At 49.1% G+C, this 17624-nt stretch overlaps 3 protein-coding genes across 3 annotated transcripts in view; 2 read left to right on the forward strand and 1 right to left on the reverse strand.

Moving 5' to 3' along the window:
* LOC101782544 (bidirectional sugar transporter SWEET16) overlaps nucleotides 1-438 on the reverse strand; it is a 3580-nt gene extending 3142 nt beyond the window's left edge. Inside the window, exon 1 of the mRNA XM_004984379.4 lies at nucleotides 288-438. The gene's annotated coding sequence lies outside the window, so the exon portion shown is untranslated. The remainder of the gene's footprint in view (nucleotides 1-287) is intronic.
* Nucleotides 439-5260: 4822 nt separating this feature from the next.
* LOC101754489 (Fanconi anemia group I protein homolog) lies at nucleotides 5261-10995 on the forward strand. The gene is made up of 13 exons (XM_022822833.1): nucleotides 5261-6120; nucleotides 6202-6283; nucleotides 6387-6578; nucleotides 6686-6750; nucleotides 6865-7024; nucleotides 7103-7342; nucleotides 7440-7556; nucleotides 7704-7892; nucleotides 7981-8062; nucleotides 8160-9088; nucleotides 9376-9886; nucleotides 9963-10153; nucleotides 10245-10995. The coding sequence occupies exons 1-13, from the start codon at nucleotides 5354-5356 to the stop codon at nucleotides 10758-10760; spliced, it is 4041 nt and encodes a 1346-aa protein (XP_022678568.1). The 5' UTR covers nucleotides 5261-5353; the 3' UTR covers nucleotides 10761-10995.
* Nucleotides 10996-11579: 584 nt separating this feature from the next.
* Nucleotides 11580-14141, forward strand: LOC101782955 (60S ribosomal protein L18-2). Its single transcript, XM_022823590.1, has 5 exons — nucleotides 11580-11721; nucleotides 11803-11892; nucleotides 12017-12145; nucleotides 12241-12423; nucleotides 13703-14141. Exons 1-5 carry the CDS (start codon nucleotides 11719-11721, stop codon nucleotides 13859-13861), a joined length of 564 nt encoding a protein of 187 aa, XP_022679325.1. The 5' UTR covers nucleotides 11580-11718; the 3' UTR covers nucleotides 13862-14141.
* The last annotated feature ends 3483 nt before the right edge of the window (nucleotides 14142-17624 follow it).

Consider the following 17624-nt stretch of genomic DNA (forward strand, 5'->3'; position numbering starts at 1 on the left):
CCAAATTTATATAATGCATCTGTATATGAAGTTTGTGTTGTGACTGTGGTGATGCAATCAGAATTTTAAACTGCAAATTAAACATATCATTAAAGTCAAACACCTCATTTCAATGGACCTACCTCCACATTAGTGCGGAGTGAAGTCATGAGAAGTGAGCACAGTTGAGATTGCAGTTCTGTAATTGGTTTTGTAATTAGTCTACGTTTACTACTCCTAATTAGTATCTAAACATTCGATGTGACACGTGCTAAAAATAAGACACGGGAAGAAAACGCCCCCATTAGGCGTCTTTTCGGGGGAACACGCATACCTCCCTCCTCGGGCTCAAGATTCTGCAACGAAGAGGCATGTCCGCGAGGGACCAACCGGAGCCAAGGGCCGCCCGGTGCGGCAGAGCACGCAGCGAAATCCTTCTCAAACACTCGCCTGAGATTTTCACCTGCTGCCTCACCTAAGCAATTAACTTGGCACCGACCCGCTGCTTTTCGTGGAGTACGTATATGGTAACAAACCGGGAAATCACACTAGGTAACTACCACGTGCTCGTTCCTTGGTCACACGTGTCAGCAGCAGGGAGTGGTCAGCAGTCACCCACCACGGCTGATACGTGATCCTGCTGGCTCCGGCTCGTGGTTTAGCAGCAGAGATAGTGCTGTCCGGTGAGCCGGAACCAGCCGCGGTGTCCGGATAGAATCCGAGCACCAGCGAGCTGACCGGCCGGAGGTAGCTAACCGAAAGGTGGTGGACAGTGACGTCCGCCGTGGCCGGGGGTGGGGGCCGGAACCCAGAAGGGGAGACAAGGACATCCCGATGCCATGCAGGGCCCCATGAGACGTTCTAGAGCTGACACGTCACGCCGCTGGTGGCGACGCGGAGGAGGTGGTGGTGAGAGCGAGCCCGTGCGCTGGCGGCAGGGCATAAACAATCCTAGATATCCCGGCGATCGGGAGAAAGCGAGACCAGGTGACGTCGTCGTCGTCCGCGACGTCGGCGGGTGTGGCGGCAGCATCGTGTATCCCGTTGCGATTGCTGGAGCAGGGCAGTTAGATGGGAGGGCGGCCATATCAGGCGAGCGGTTTCTCGCTGTTTTGTTTTGTTTCTTGCCTTGCCGCCGCGCTGCGGATCGCGGATGAGAGCAGGAGATTGACGCGGCGTTCTCGGCTTCTCTCCGGTGGATCTTGCAGCTCGGGCAGGGGCTTCCCCGTGCCTCGTTGTCCCTACTTCGACTCCGCACGTACTCGGCGGTCGACACGGCACCAGCGAACCATTTGCGACAGTGTTGTACTAGTGCCTGTCCTCTGTTCGATGGAGACGCTGAACGGCGGGAGGGACGTGTCCCGCGCGCGGACTCCTCCGGTCTTGTCTGTTATCGAGTCTGATGTGACGTTTTCTACTCCCCATTTCTATGGAGCGTTTGGTTCCTTTTGCTTATTTTTAGCAAGTGTCACATCAAATATTTAGATCAAATGTTTAGATACTAATTATGAGTATTAAACGTAGGCTATTTACAAAACCCATTACATAAGTGGAGGCTAAATGGCGAGACGAACCTATTAAGCTTAATTAATCTATCATTAGCAAATGTTTACAACATATTGTCAAATCATGGACTAATTAGGCTTAATAGATTCGTCTCGCCGTTTAGCCTCCGCTTATGTAATGAATTTTGTAAATAGTCTACGTTTAATACTCCTAATTAGTATCTAAATATTCGATGTGACGGGTGCTTAATAAGCAACCAAACCAAACCAGACCTATGGTCCCTCGACTCTGTTTGCGCGGTTCAAATTCAGGATGCTATCTGAAGCGCTGACGACGCCAGCAAAAAACCATCCAACTCTGTTACAGCAGCACCAGCGTATAATTCACAGGGTAATGCTAGGTGCTGTCATGTCATGCAGGTGCTAAATGGTCCATTCCTCTCCGGCGTACAGCCATTCAACTCTCTAAAAAAGTGGATCCTATATGAAATCAAATATACCTAAAAAAACTTTCATCCCTCCTCCGTTCCCTCGCTACGCCACCACTCATTCTGAAGAAAGATATTTTATTTGGAGCACCGTGCGCAAAATTTAGCACCATGACTAAGGCGGTGCTCCAGAGCACCCTATGGTCTAGCGTATAGCATCCCTGGGAATCTTTCTCACTCTTCGGAGCACCCTCTAAAATCAAACGCTGGAGCTACTCTTGCCTTACCCAACTAGCCAAGTAGGAGGAGTACTAGATCAACGCACTACTCTCCATGATAATTGCTAACACACAACAGAATTTATCCTGGAATGGGACAACAAAATATGCGAGTGTTTTTCGGCCAATTATTCATCCAAGGGAAAACAAAACGAACCCGCGTTGTCTCTCCACGAGGCGACTCGGGGACGATTCCCAAGCCGCCAAAGCCTCACCGTCGGCAGCGCCCTGACCGCCGTCGCTACCGGCTAGCAGCGGCCCCCTCCCCTTCCCGTCTTCCTTCCCTCTCTCCATTTTTCCCCTCCTCGCTCCCTTCATTCTCTCTCTCTATGTCTGTCTCTTCTTCTAGATCTAGATCGAGATCTCGTGGGCGGCGGCGGCGCGGGGATTATCCGCGGCCATGGGCGACAGCGGCGGCGCTCGGGACCCCCCGGTGTCCGCTTCTCATGGCCATGGGCGCCGGCAATGGCACTCATGGCCATGTGCGGCTGCTGCTTGCAGCCTTCGGCGTTGGCGGTGGTGCTTTGTCGGCTGCTCGCGCCATGGGTGTCGACAGCGGCTCACGGGGTCGCAGCCCTGGACGACGGTGGCTCAGGGCCCTTCGTGCGGCATCGACGGTTCACGCCCGGTGGTGCTGCTCACGGCCTTGTCTTGCAGCGGCTTAAATCCTGGCGCGCCCGCTGCTTTTGCGCCGGGTGACAAATTCCTATACTAGGGGTACCTCGAGGAAGGGATTTAAGGTAATTAGGCGCAAAAAGGCCAAAAGGCCCAACAGTAAGAGGCATACTGGAGGCGGCCCAGACGACGCCACGGCCGATCACCTGACCTCCCTTGGTCAGGAGTTGAGAGCCATAACTCGCCGGTTGAGTCAGATTGGGGGCGGAACCCGCAAGGGGCCCACAGTGCCCCACCCACTTCTTGACTAAGGGGCAACCGATGACGTATCGGGAGCATTAAATGCGGGGCGTGGCCCTCCTGACCGTCCCATGCTGGGGACATGACCTGGCGAGGGGAGCCAGCCTTTAGCCGGGGGTCCAAGGATGAGGCCACACCCCTCGGACCGCCCAAGATGACCTACAAAGCGAAGCCATGCGCGGTCGTACGTGACCACATGCCCCGATGTCATCATCATCCTCACCGCCGGGGTGACCCGTCAAGGTCAAGTCCTTGCCCCCACGCCAGGCCCCGTACGAGCTCGCAGGCGAGGTGGGACCCAGCGCTAGGCGTAACGGCGTGGGGTGGCTGTGAGCACACTAAGGAGGTCAGGGAAAGCCGAGAGAAGCGGCACACCCCGTTCAGGCCACTGACCAATGCTCACCCACTTATCTTCAGTACGGTTGTCACCGACAGTTTTCGTCCCGTTCACTGCCACGGGTTAGCACACGGGATAGAGGCACGCAGCGGAGCAGGCCAGGCTGTGTGTAAGCAGCCCACGCCGCACAGGAGCCACCGTATCGGGCGTGCGAAGCCCACGATCGGCCAAGAAGACAGGACAAGAAAGTCTCTTGGTACAAGGCTGCCCGACCAAGCCACAGCCCCCGAACTCTAAGGTCGGGGACCCCCTCCATTTATCAACATTGTCACCCAGTCCCTGCCCTATATAAAGGGAACTGAGCCCTTCTTCTCGAGAGCTCTCTCTCGCATTCATTCACATACACCCCACACTCACACGCATAGCACGAACGCTTGCTTGCAAGCACCCTGTTGTAAAGCCCAGTGCACTTAATCCAAGGAACATGACCCCTGCAGAAACTGAACGTAAGGATCTTCCCAAACCGGTATAACCCCTTGTCTCTTGTGTGCTAGCCATTGGAAGTGAGGAGCGCGGCGTACAATCACTAGTCAGCGGTACGAAACACCGACATCGGGGCTCGCGGCCTTGGTGGCGGCGGCTCACAGCATAGCGCGGCAGGTGCTTGGCGCCAGGCTTGCAGCCTTGGCGGTAGCGGCACCAAGCGCGGCAGAGGCTCGGTGCCGGGGCTAGCGGCGGCGGCGCTTAGCAGTGATTGATGCTTGCTGGCGCATGATGAGGGGACGCCCGAGCATGCATGGTGCTATCTGGTGGCAGCGGGGACGCTCGCGTACGTCACCAGTGCCCTGCGACAGGGGCCAACGACTTCTATGGCACGGCAAGGATGAGTTGCAACAGGGACCATGCACCGGGACTAGGCATAGAGGTGAAAGCCAGCCCGTTGTACGGGTCGATGACGGCGATGCCTTCAGGCGCTGTTACTTACTTGGAAGCGTCGATTGATCTGCCCTTCTCCCAGTGCCCATCGCTATGCCCTTCTCCCCCCACACGATTGGCGCATTCTTCCTGGGTGAAAACCCTGACTATTTGGTCGGGTGACGGCGTCGCCAATAGTGTCGCATCCCTCCTTGGAGGTGTCACTTTGGATGATTGCGCATTCTACTACTGCTAGCTGCGAGGTATCTTCTAGAGAGAAAAAAACAAAAAAGAAAGGAAAAAAAAGGAAAATAAGAGGTGGCGGCGGCAATGGTGTTGTTCTTTGGTGGGGTGCTGGTGTGGTGGTCTAGTTGCAGGTGGTTGTTGGTGTTGATGGTGATGATATGGGTGACACCGGATGGTGTTCCGGTGGAGTTGCAGACGGTGATACTGTGGAAGTGTTAAGGCCACTTGTGGCGGCCCTGAGGAGTTGCGGTGGAGTGATGATATTTGTATATCAGTCGGAGTTGTCTCTTTAAGTTTGAATTCGGCGCGTGTTGATGTCCCAATCCAACTGGTTGTTGTTGAGTGGTGGTGTTTTTCTGCCAGCGTTGTTTTCATTTGTTTTTTTCTCAGTCTGGACTTCATTTTCTTTTTAATATAATCCGAGCTGTCTGCTTCGTTAAAAAAAATGCGAGCGTTTTCGTCGGAGGAGTCACGATCACGACGCAAAAGCACCCAGCTTCCATAGAAAGCCCCACCCAACAGTGTTCTACTAGTGACTAAAAAAAATGCCCGGCTCGGACCGTTAAGGCCCATATTATCTACGCCCAGGCCGCCGACAGTCCACAAGGGCCAGCCCATTTCCTGGGCAACGGAACGGCCGAGCGGCGTGTCAAGCAATCCTCTCCCGGGAAACGGGGGAAAAGTAAGCGAGGGAAAACCCCACCAGGTTCCCGCTCGAACATCCGAACCGCCCGCCGCTGTCCTCCGGCGATGGCGGCGACGACGGCCCCGGCCAGCCAACCCTCCTCGCAGCAACCGCCGCCGCCGCCTCCCACAGCCGAATCCGTCCTCAGGCAGGCCTCCCGGGACCCCTCCGGCGCGGCGGCCCAGCTCCCGGAGCTCCCGCTCGACGCCCTCGCCGACATCCTCGCCTCGCTCTCCGCGGCCTCTCCCGCGGGCCACCTCGCCCTCCTCCCCGCGATCCTCTCGCTCAACCCCTCCCCCTCCGCCGTATCCTCCGCGCTCTCCGCCCTTCTCTCCGCGCCCAGCTGGCCCTCCGCCACGCTCCTCGCCGTCGCCTCCCTCCTCCGCGACCTCCCGCCGGCCTACCGCAACCGCGTCCCGGCCTTCCTCGGGAAGATCCTCTCCCTCCTCCCCAGTGCCGATGCCCAGGACCTCCCGGCACTCGCCTACCAGCTGCTGCTCCTCGCGTCCAAGCCGCTCCACCCGCGCGCCGTCCTCGCGGGCCTCCTCCGCTTCTTCGGCGACCGCCGCGGCGCCCGCGTTCGCGCGCCGCCGTCCATCGCGCGGCAGGTCGAGGGCACCGTGCTGATGAATGTCGCCTTCGTGGTCAAGCAGGACCCTGCGCTGGCGAGGGAGGTCCTGGCCGCCGTCAAGGCCGACGCCGCGGGCGCTCTCAGCGGATTCGCGGTGGCCGTGCTGCTGTCAGTGGCGCGGGTGCGGAGGTTCAATGAGGGTGCCGTGGGACTGCTCCGGGATGCGGCCGCGGTGTCCCGACGGGATTACCGAATGTCCAGGTGACGGATTGCTCATTATCGTACCTATTTCTCTTGTTTGCGCTAGAAATTTGTTCTGAACGGGAGGTGGGTGTCTCTCAGGCGGTGCAAGTGGTTGCCGGATTGTATGAAAGAGGAATGGGCACGGGCCACGCAGTTTGTCGAGAAGGGATTGTTGAAAGCTGTGAGGACTCAAATCTTGTACCTGCTATGTCAATTGTGAACTGACCATATAGGGTGCTTGGGTTCATAGTTCTCTCAGGGTGTAAACCAGTACTTATATGCAGGTTGATGAGAGCATTGTTGGGAGGGAGCACGTTGTGCCGAGCATTGTTCAGGTGGGTTTTCTCCTGTTAGAAGTCCCGGATGGTGATCGAACGGAGGAAGCTGGCTTAGGTGAAGGGGTTATGAGCACCGAAGAAATAGGCATTAATATGCTCAAGTCATTGTTTGAGATCCATGAAATGGCACGGACTGAGGTATGTAGCAAAACACTGTGACCTTGTTTCAATGAGTTCGATCATATTTACCAATTGGTTCATTTTATATGACTTGAGCATGTTTCAATTTTCTCTACTTGGGTCAGATAATTGAACAATGCAAGTTCCGGATTCTCTCGGCAAAGCCTCAGCAAAGTGCGCCAGTTCTCAGGTCAAAGAAGATAGCAACCCTAGTTAAAATTTACAAAACACAAGTTATTGTTTATGAGTCAATATATTTAACCTTTTTTTCCTGAGGAAATGTCCGACCATCTTTCCCTTACAGATTGCTTGGATGCTTGATTCGGGGTCATCCATTTCCAATGCTGGAATACATTGCACACATGAAGGAGTTGCTGGATTATTTTTCATTTATGAATGACAAGATATCAACTGGTCTGATCAGTTGCATCTTGCCACTCACAAAGTTCAACCGTGATCTGAAGGTATTCAACGTCAACACTATTCTGCATTTATGTGGTTGTGGAAGACTTTGTTTGATTGTTCCTGAATTTTTTTTACAGGATTATATAATACTGGTTGTAAGAAAGGCCATGTTCAAGAGGGAGGACATGGTACGAATTGCTGCTACTAATGCTATAGTTGAGCTGATTATCGCGGAGAGCAGGAGAAACGAAGCCAATCCTTTTGAAGATTCATCAAGCCAGCCGAGCTGTAGCCAACAGCCTGGAACACATCTAGAATTTGGTAGGGGTCTCTTTCAGGAGCTAAGTGGATTGCTTCGCAGATGTCTATCGCAACAGGTATCACTGCTTTCATTATGTTGTACCATGCAACTGTCCTTATTCTTCATCTCTAGTAAGACATACAGTTCCCAGCATCGTTAATTTGCTCTTGCAGACCAGTGTCAAAGAGGTCTTATACGAGGGTCTTATACGTATTGTTACATCTGATCCAGCTATTGCTGACAGTGTCCTTGATTTCCTCTGGCCTCACTTCCTAAACTATTACACAGAGGTAATACTCCCTGACAGACTCTTGTGTCCATTTCTGTTTGTTGGTCAGTGTAGACTGTTATTTCTCAAATTACGTTATTGATCCTCTTAATCACATCCTTGGAAAATGAAGTTGGTCTCATGAGTTCTTGTTGCTGACTTGCTTTAGGATGCAGAATGCCCTCTTAAAATTGGTTTATGCTTTAAAGTGGAGAATGCCAAACTATGCATTATGGAACCTTTAGATTGCCTTCTGTCATGTATCTCAAGAATTCTGCGAATTCAGCAAACTAGTAAATGTGAACGACCACATGATGCATATAAGTGCTTTGGTTTTGCTGCTTCACAAGATAATGAGGTTTGGTCTTTCTCACGCTGAGTTCTGTTGATAAACACCTAAAGGTTTTGATATTATTCTATGTTTGTATAACCCAAGCTATTTTCAGGCTGGTCGAACATCAACAAGTGATTTATTTGTGAAGGCTTTATCAAGCATCCAAAAGTATTTGAGGATATCCATCACAGAAGGTTTGTGATACATAATAGATAAAGAGAATCAATTTGTGCTCAGTAATGCTACTCAAGAGGACATCATTTTGTGCTCACAATTTTTACTTGTTGACAGCCCAGCGAGGACAAAGCCAAGAAGCTGGATCTCTTTCTTCACCATCTGAGATGGCTCACTGTCATAACTTGGCTATGCTTGGAATCATTGAGGTTTTTGTTGATTTTGCCGCTTCAAAACTGGAGAAAGCCTCTGATGAATCAAAGGAAATGATAGAAAAAGAAATACTAGAGCTTGTAGATGCTCACAGTGTCTTAGAGAGAAATAAGAGCAATTATAGGGAAAAGATTGCACGGAAAAGAGGGAATGCAGGTGATACTACAGAAAAGGCCACCAACGAACCCAAGGATAATTCAAATGCTTCCTTGCAGAAACTTCATGAAAAGAGTGGTAAATTTGTGGATTCGAGTTTGTATGAACTTTCAGTACTGTGTGTCAAGCAGTGCAATGCTGATAGTTACAACAACTGCAGTCAGCGTCCTAGCCAAACTAAATGTAACCAGAGCTCCTATCTGGTATCTTTTGTTTTGAAAGCCTTTCTTGAACTGTTCAAATCACTTGCAACTAAGGACAGTGGTGACTTCAGAATAAAGCTGTATGAAGATTTAAAAAGGTTAATCCAGCCAATAATGCAGCTCATATGGCGTCTTCTGTTAGATTCAAATCAAGAAAATGGTTCCAGCAAGAGGAACATGACCCAAGGAAAGAAAAACATTGAGTGCAAAAAGGATCAGTTACATTTGGCTCTGGCATGCCTAAAAGAACTACTTCAGCCAAGTGTATCAGGAGATCACTCTAGCGATATTATTGAGGTTATAATATCTTCAGCTCCACCAAATATAGAGGATATGGTGGATGCTGGCGAGCTTGACAAGAATGACACCACTATAGTTGAAGATCGAAGCACAAAAAATGTTCAAGTGCTTCTGAACATATTGAAAGTGTTATATGCTCGAGTTCTTTCACAATCCCTTTTACGTGAATCCGAGGTAAATTTATTTGTGATCTGGCCTGGAAAGCAACAGTGGATAGTTTGATTACTGGATAGTTTGATCTGGCCTGGAAAGCATCAGTAGTACAACTTTGTACACTTTTTTTCTGGTGGAAAGTACTTTGATCAATTTATTTGTCTTTTATTTGTTGTACCATGGAATATGTTATGTTTCTATTGAGAATCAACTATTTTGAAGTCGAATATCATGAAATGGACTATAAATAAATATGAATGAATGGCTTCTTTTGTAGATATACTAAAATTTCTTGTTCATTTCTGTAGGCTGTAACTGAATTGATTTTGAGTATATCAAGAAAACTACATCTTGAACAAAGGCATCTTGTTGGAAATTGGGCTATGGATCTATGTAGAAAGAAAACCATGCAAAGTCCCAGTATTGCGCGAGAGGTGATAAAACTCGCTATCCATCTTACACCAGCTCCAGATGACATGATTCTTGTTTGTGAGATAGCTGCTGAGTTGAAGAAATTAATGACCTCTGGAGAAGATAATTCTAGAGATTCTTCTGATACATTTCATACCATTAACTGTAAAACAAAGAGCTCACTTGCTGCTGTCTGTCTTCAAATGGTGGAGTTATCTCTTACTGAATTGGACTGGGGTCTTGGTAAGCTTAAATCAATTCTTACATTAGGTTACGATTCTGCTAACGTTGATGAAGATCAGCCAGCAGATGAAAGAATGCAAAGGTTGGCTTTGGAGGAAGCACTCTACTCAAGATCAATATTGGTAGTTCACGCCCTCTCGTCCTTTGCACATATGAGCCTTAAGGGTAGGTTGTGAGGTACCATGAAACGTCCATTTTGTTCCATTTCTACATGTGGCCTAATTTGAGCTTGCATTCTCAGATACTCAAGCAGAACACTTTCTGAAATTGACTGCCAAGTTCTACAAGCTCTTAACTCGCATGTCAAAGTCCCAGATTGCACCTAAAGGCTATACACAATTCATTCCAAGCCTCAAGTTTCAGAAACTGGCAGAAGTAACTTGCAGGATGCTCACTTCTACACTTTATGACTTCGTCTCTTCAGTTCAACAGGTCCTTTTCATTTTCTAAATACATCATTAATGAGTATGGCTTCTATAACTGAGGAACTTGTTTTCTGTTTTCCTTTCCTCTAATGTTGCAGAATCTGGAAGCACCAAGAAAGGGGAACCTCGCTAAAATTAGAAGAGAAAGCAAATGTATCCCTGATCTTATTTATCAGATTGAAGATTATGAGAAGTATCTAATACAGCTAAGCAAGCTCACTAAGGTGAACCTTTTGAGACATGCCAAGCGTAGTGTAGCAAGAGATTTTCGGATAGAAGATAAATCTGGAGAAGGACAACAGGAAGAGGATGGTACTTCAGCCAATGCTGTACCATCTGATAATGAGCCTTATGAGGGGGCAGGAGGTCCAACTCCAGTCGAATCATATGCTGATGAAAATGCATCATCTGAAAGTGAGCATGATGAGGATGCAGGAAGTCTGAAAGCTCCAGTTGAAGCAAATGCTGATGAAAACATTAGGTCTAGCATTCCATGTGGTAGTCCCGTGCGGGAGTCTGAATCCGATGAAGAGGAAGAAATATTAGCTCGGAGAAAGAGAGCTAAGACAAAACAAATAGTTCAGGATTCTGATGATGAAATGGAAGATAAATAGAGGTTTCTGTAGACAGTAGCTCAAAGTGTGTGTTATAGTCAACATCAAGCTAAGGAGGATATATTGGTTATAAAATGTAAATATATGGTTTTGCAAAAGTTTTTTATGGGTCATTAACTCATCATATTGATCATAGGCAATTCACAGAAAATATGTAAACTAGATGTTTACGCTCTTCCTTGGTTACAATTTTCATTGTGAATTTAATCATTAGGAGTTCCATCATGGTTCATAAGCGTGTCTGCGTGTATGCATTTGTGGTGTCAACAAATGTCTATGTTTTACTGTGTGTATGTGGTTTTAAAGTCACATCACAGTTCATCTTAACTGATATCTGCAGTTTACATATGTTATTACAGTCTTTTTTATGAATTTAAGCATGAAGATTTAATTCATATTAGGTCATTGATTTATACCGCATGCTAAATCATTGGTAAATAGTTATATATTTTGGCAAACGTATCAACTGCATTTTTATAATTATATAAACTGGAAGCCATGAACCAGAATAAGAAAACCATGGACTTCATTTCTGCGAATAAGAACAAATGCACAAAATAGTATTCAAATTTCAAAAGAACGCATATGTTCCAACTTCCATCAATTTGTGGCATGACCTAAAAAATCGCAAAGCAGTAGTTACAGACAACAGAACGCAATAGAGTATTCGAATTCCCTTTTTTGAGCGGAGATAAAAATCCATTTTGAGAGAGTTTGATTTCACTTTTCAAAATGCAAATCTGAAGGAACAGAACCAAAGGGTTTGCTCGGTCGGGTAGCAAACCCGCGGCCCGCTCGAAGTCCGAACCCAAACTTCCATCTGGTGGCCTCGAACCCATTCGGGTTGACACCACGCCTCCCCTATATAAGCGTCACTCTCTCGACTCGCCTCCAAAACCCTAGAACCCGCCCCTCCGCCGCCGCCGCCGCAGGCCGTCACTGCTCGCCGCGCTCCGCCATGGTAGCCTCGAACCTCCTCGCGGGCTTCTCTTCTCCGATACATTGGACCAGTACCTGACACATAGCCCCCATCTCCTCGCAGGGTATCGATCTCGTCGCCGGCGGCCGGAACAAGAAGACCAAGCGCACCGCGCCCAAGTCCGACGATGTCTACCTCAAGCTCCTCGTCAAGGTACGCGCAATCCCAGCCCCGATCTGGTGGCACCGGCAGCCTTCTCGCCGTTCCGTGGCTCGGATTTGGATTCCTCCAGCATCGCGTGCGTCCCGTCTCCTGATCTGTCCGTGTGTGCTCGCAGCTGTACCGCTTCCTCGTCCGGAGGACCAAGAGCGACTTCAACGCTGTGATCCTGAAGCGGCTCTTCATGAGCAAGACCAACCGCCCGCCGCTCTCGCTCCGCCGCCTCGTCAATTTCATGAAGGGCAAGGTCTCTCTTCGATTCCTATTCTGATTTGGTTCGCTGATTGTGCCTTTTGGTTTCTGTGGTTTCGTGTGACATTGTGTTTGTTTGCGGGAGTGCAGGAGAACCAGATTGCTGTGATCGTGGGCACCGTGACCGACGACAAGAGGGTCTACGAGGTGCCGGCGATGAAGGTGGCTGCGCTCAGGTTCACTGAGACGGCGAGGGCCCGGATCGTGAATGCTGGCGGCGAGTGCCTCACCTTCGACCAGCTAGCGCTCCGCGCACCTCTGGGCCAGAACACGGTAATTTCACTGTTCAACTCTAATTTCCAGGCTTACTGCTCAGATAAACGTGGATTTGAATAATGCTGTCGAGTTAATCTTTGTTAGTTTATTGTGATGTTGAACATTTATTAATTGCTGGTTGGGATACATGATTTATGATCTGACTTTGACCTATATTGCTTGAACCATTCGTTATTGAGCCGTGTGTTATCATATTTCTGATACTCTGCCAGCATTTTCTGTTTGATGGTCTTTTGTGCTGTATCTGTTCTGAATGTGCAGAGTTGTTTGCAGTTAATATTCAAAACCTTAAAATTCAATTGAAGTCCAAAACATTCTACATTTTCCTTGTTATCTCTCAATGATGAGAACAAAGCAGACGGGCAGTCAGAACCTGATGTTGTGTTGAGTGTCTGCATGTTTGTGCATTCCTTTTCAGGAATGCATCTGAGAGTGAGAACAAGTTATTTACATGAATCCTCAATTGCTTGTCAATATGTTTACCTCACATGTGTAGCAACTTAAGTTTGCTCGATCATTTTCTGAGTTCGTTCTGTTTTACACATGATCATTGAGTCGCTTAATTTGAGCATGCACCTTTGTTAGTTATTTTTCTTCTTGGAGATTTCTGAGGGCCAAGAAGTTATAATGGGTGCATAGATCTATATGGTTGTCTTACCAGCCCATCGCATACTACATCATCGCTTTGGTGCCAAATGATCTAACCGAAATTTATTACCACCTTCTCCTTGTGCACTTCCTTATTATTGGTTACTTTTGTTGGGTTATCAAATTTAGATTTTCATGTTTGTTGTGTTAATTTGACAACATTTTTAAGCATACCTTAAACTTTCCTATTTTCTGATTTTTGTTTCACTGCTACTATCAAATAATGGAAGATTAGAAGTATGGCAGATGATGGATAATCTTATCCTACACACTGAATCTATTGTGTAGACCAAATACTCCGCTTATTATCTGATGCCATTAGTTAATTAGCTCTCACTGTTCATTGTTTCTTGGGCGCTTGATTATTATGTTGTGTGCTAAAAAGGAGTAAATTGAGGCTTGTTTATTTTGCATGGTTTGCTTGTAACGTTTGAATCATGAAAGTGCTTGGTGTTACATACTTGCATTCCTATCTGTCTCACATGCATGTCTTCATGGTTTAATAATCTGTAGAGGTTTGCTAACTTTTACAATGGAATTGGGGTACTCTCATTTATGACAATCTTTTCAAATATTTATGTGAGCTACATGTAGACGATTGAATCTCACTATTTGCTACAATCCTTAGGTTCTGCTAAGGGGACCTAAGAATGCTAGGGAAGCTGTGAAGCACTTTGGCCCTGCACCTGGTGTGCCCCACAGCCACACCAAGCCCTACGTCCGCGCCAAGGGAAGGAAGTTTGAGAAGGCAAGAGGAAGGAGGAACAGCAGAGGCTTCAAGGTCTAAGTTGTTGTGCCTTATCCATATGGTCTCACCTAGTGGACTAAATAGATCTTGTTTCAGTCCGAGAGTTCTATGTTAGCTCACCTCAGTTTCAGGACGTTTGAGGGCTCTTTGTTATTTGTACACCCAGTTCCAGGATCTCCTAAATTTTGCTCGATGTTTTGCACTCTATCGGAAGTTTGCAAGTGTTTGTTAACATATTAGGGTTTTGCACCTCTGCTTCCCTTTTAAATCATTTTGATGCAATATTGAACCATCTAAGATAGAATTTGGGTGGGGAATAGGGTTTTGGATATCCGATTCTCTTTTGAAGTTTTAAATGGTGTTTGGTTCATTGGTTGAATGTAAATGGAATGGCAAATGCAATCAGAAAATGCTGTATTAGAAATGATGTTACCAATTACTGAAGTTGTTTGGTTTCACGGCAATGAAACCATAACAGGGTGTTGCACAGCGCGTCTGATGCCAGTATGACAGTTTGAGCGAGCCGTTCAGGGTTAAAGTAGGATGTGGAGCATGAGGGAGCCACGCAAAATCGTCTGAAGCCCGCATGCTAGTGACAATCATTTTTCCTTTTTTTCCCCTTGTCTCTTCTCTGTTGCTCAATGCTACCTCCGTTCCAAATTACTGTTACGAAACGGGGTTTCTCTGTTGCTCAATGCTACCTCCGTTCCAAATTACTGTTACGAAACGGGGTGTCTGTTCCTAACAGACACCTCTCTATACTCGGTGACCTCATCAACAGAGGAACAGACACCTCTCTATACTCGGTGACCTCATCAACAGAGGAAGAGGATTAGCAGTTAGTATAAGCAGTTAGCACTACGAAGGACATGTCCCTTCGTTAGTAGATTGTTCCATTGAATAGTTGCCTTTTCCCGAACAGTCACGTCCATACAACGCGACTCTTCACTTGTATATAATCCAAAGAGATCACTTGTATATAATCCAAAGAGATCAGTAAACATTTAATACTTTCCAAAATCTCTGTTCATTTACATTCACATTCAACACATTATCAGCACTGCTCGTGAACAGAGAACAACTGACATGCGAATGCTCCTGAACAACCCACGGTAAGCATCATGGCCAAGATTGACTTACCGTCTTACCTCGTTCGTGGTCTCTTCTACGCCCTTCGAAATGTTCGTGGAGTTCTTCGCCGGCCAATCCGCCACCGCAGCCACTATGGACAACGCCGCAGCGTCTTCGAGCGCCTTGGGCCTCGCGTTCGCCGCAACAATGGCAACGGCCGCCTCTTCGAGTCTGCAGTTTGTGGCCTCCGTGCAAATGTAGTTCCTTGCCGCCAATGGACTCCTGTTCGTGGCCGCCTTGCTTCTCCTCCGCGCGATCCTCTTCTGCAAGGCCAGCCACCATCTCCTCACCTTGGCTTGGATGGTGTCGGCCCCAGCAACGTCAAACCAAGCGCTGTTGAAGCCCCGGCACCACCAATTGTTGACACCCTGGCACCACGTCGTCGAAACGTCGCCGCCCGTTGAAGCTGTGGTGGCTACAACCGCCTATGTCCCATGGAGCCGATGTCGCCGGCACCGGCACCACCTCACTTCTGGTGCGACTTCTGCAAGGTGTTCACATCGATCCCGCACACACTCGAGTACGCCTACTCGCTGCCGACGCCCACACCAGCCGCTCCAACTCCTGTAGTGACAAGAAACAGTGTACCTCGCCTGATCCGTGGTTCCTGAACACGCGGGCTGCTCCCGCGCTTGACGCAATGGAGGTTGAGGAAGGGGATGCGGTGTCCAGCCCCAGCATCAACAATAGCGCGGCGAGGACTGGCGCCTCGGCGTAGTACTTCCTCGACAGGGCCGGATCTCTGTTCATTCACATTCACATTCAACAATTACAATTCGTTTTCTCCCTCCGTCCCGAATTATCTAGGAACATAATTTTTATCTACATATCTAGACATAGCATATATCTAGAAAACATATCTAGACATAACATATATCTAGAAAACATATCCAGACATAACATATTATTTAGAAAAAATAAAACGAATAGTAATTTGAGATCTGAGGTGGCAAGGATGGAGGAACTAGCCAGCTGGTGCGGTAGTTGTCGGTAGGCTATTCTTCTTAACCGCTTAGCTTCCAGTAGACTATCTCTGCTCTTGGCCCCTGTCGGACCGGCTACAGTACTAATCATGTGCTGGTAGGAAAGTTCTTGCGCTACTTAAGATCTGAAAACAGTGATGAGCAACAGCCAGCCTTGTTCTTGAACGTTCAACTGGATAAGCTGTTTCATGCCCCCAAATCATCTCATAGGAGCTAGCTTGATGTATTACTACTTGAGAAATGAGAAGAACAAAAGATTTGTAAATTGAAATACTGAAAAAAAAAGAGGCATGCTTCCACGCACATTTTGCTACCCAAAATACTGGAATTCAAATAAAACTGATGTCGTTGTGTAATGTCAAGTGTCGTTGCTCATGTGTGTAACAGAACAGGAACAGACATTCAGGCAAGCTGAAGCTACCCCTTGTTTATAGTACTTTATACCAGAAAGAAATAGAAACTATAAGTATTAATGAAAAAAAGGATAGAGAAGGAAGCAGCAAGAATATCAAATAAAATATAGCTTTCCTGGTAAAGTATCATCTCGTAATGTTGTACATCCAGATGCTACAAGATTTGTTGAAGTCCAAGAATAGATGGAGGCATGCTATTGAGTATTGATTATGCCTTACACAAGCTAGAAGTATGCCCATCAAGAATGATTACAAGATCTCACATCACTAAAATAACAGAGCCCCTAGTAGACAAGATGGCGCTGGCCGTGGTCGATCCCACCGGCGCTCCAGGTGCAGGTGCCGGCGCCGCTTCTCTGGTACGGATGATGGCGTTGGCGGTAGCGGCGTGCCGGCGACGTGCCCGACTCCGCGTTGGGGAGGACCAACGGCGACGGGGCCAGCGGACTTGGGCTGTAGTCTGGACTCTGAGGCGGCGGCGCGCGCGCAGGAGGCGTCCGGGGCGTGTAGTCCGGTGATGCGGCGCGCCGGGATGGACTCGCAAGAGCGCACTCCGGGGACGCGGCGCCTGCAGGCGGATCCGACGGCCTGCAGTCCGGCGACCCTGCTGCTCTCCAGAGACGGCTCACGGGCGTGTACTCAGGTGACGCCACGCGGTACGTCGTCGGTGTCGACGGCGCGTAGTCCGGGGACGCGCGGCTCGTCGCCGGGGTCGACGGCGCGTAGTCCGGTGACCCCACCCTCCAGCCGCAACGGTCCAGCGGCATGTAGTCCGGGGACGCGGCGCGGCTCGTCGTCGGGGTCGACGGCGCGTAGTCCGGTGACCCCGCCCTCCAGCCGCAGCGGTCCTGCGGTGTGTACTCCGGCGAGCATGGGCGAGACGGGGAGCTCGACGGCGAGTAGTCCGGCGACGCTGCGCGGCGCAGTGGCGGCGGACCGAGTCGCAGAGTCGTCGAAGGCGCGTGCTTAGGCGTCCCTTTCCTCCAGCGAAGGCTCACCGGCGTGTACTCCGGCGACGCGGAGCGCGGACTGGGCGTCGCCGTCAGGGGCGAGTAGTCCGGGGACGACGGGCGGCGGCGGCGCTGACCGCCGGACTCCACGAATGAGAGGACCCGCGCCATCAGCGCAGCGGAATGGAGCAGGGCGGCGAGAGAAGAGCAGGCGCCGGTGATCGAGGGGCAGGAGGGCGAGAGAGGAGAAGGCGGCGGCGAGCAGAGGATCGGTGGACGATGAGCGATCGGAGTGAGGTGGGGAGAGACAGATGTAGGCGGCACA

Source organism: Setaria italica, chromosome IX, assembly GCF_000263155.2.
Source record: "Setaria italica strain Yugu1 chromosome IX, Setaria_italica_v2.0, whole genome shotgun sequence".
In the NCBI taxonomy this organism is placed as follows: domain Eukaryota; kingdom Viridiplantae; phylum Streptophyta; class Magnoliopsida; order Poales; family Poaceae; genus Setaria; species Setaria italica.

What these genes read in the sequence shown, in the direction of transcription:
- LOC101754489 (XM_022822833.1), top strand. Translation starts at nt 5,354, where the DNA reads ATGGCGGCGACGACGGCCCCGGCCAGCCAACCCTCCTCGCAGCAACCG. An exon ending in ATGAAATGGCACGGACTGAG is followed by an intron (nt 6,579 to 6,685) that starts GTATGTAGCAAA and finishes TACTTGGGTCAG; the next exon opens with ATAATTGAACAATGCAAGTT. An exon ending in TCGTCTCTTCAGTTCAACAG is followed by an intron (nt 10,154 to 10,244) that starts GTCCTTTTCATT and finishes CTAATGTTGCAG; the next exon opens with AATCTGGAAGCACCAAGAAA.
- LOC101782955 (XM_022823590.1), top strand. An exon ending in ACCTCAAGCTCCTCGTCAAG is followed by an intron (nt 11,893 to 12,016) that starts GTACGCGCAATC and finishes GTGTGCTCGCAG; the next exon opens with CTGTACCGCTTCCTCGTCCG. An exon ending in CACCTCTGGGCCAGAACACG is followed by an intron (nt 12,424 to 13,702) that starts GTAATTTCACTG and finishes TACAATCCTTAG; the next exon opens with GTTCTGCTAAGGGGACCTAA.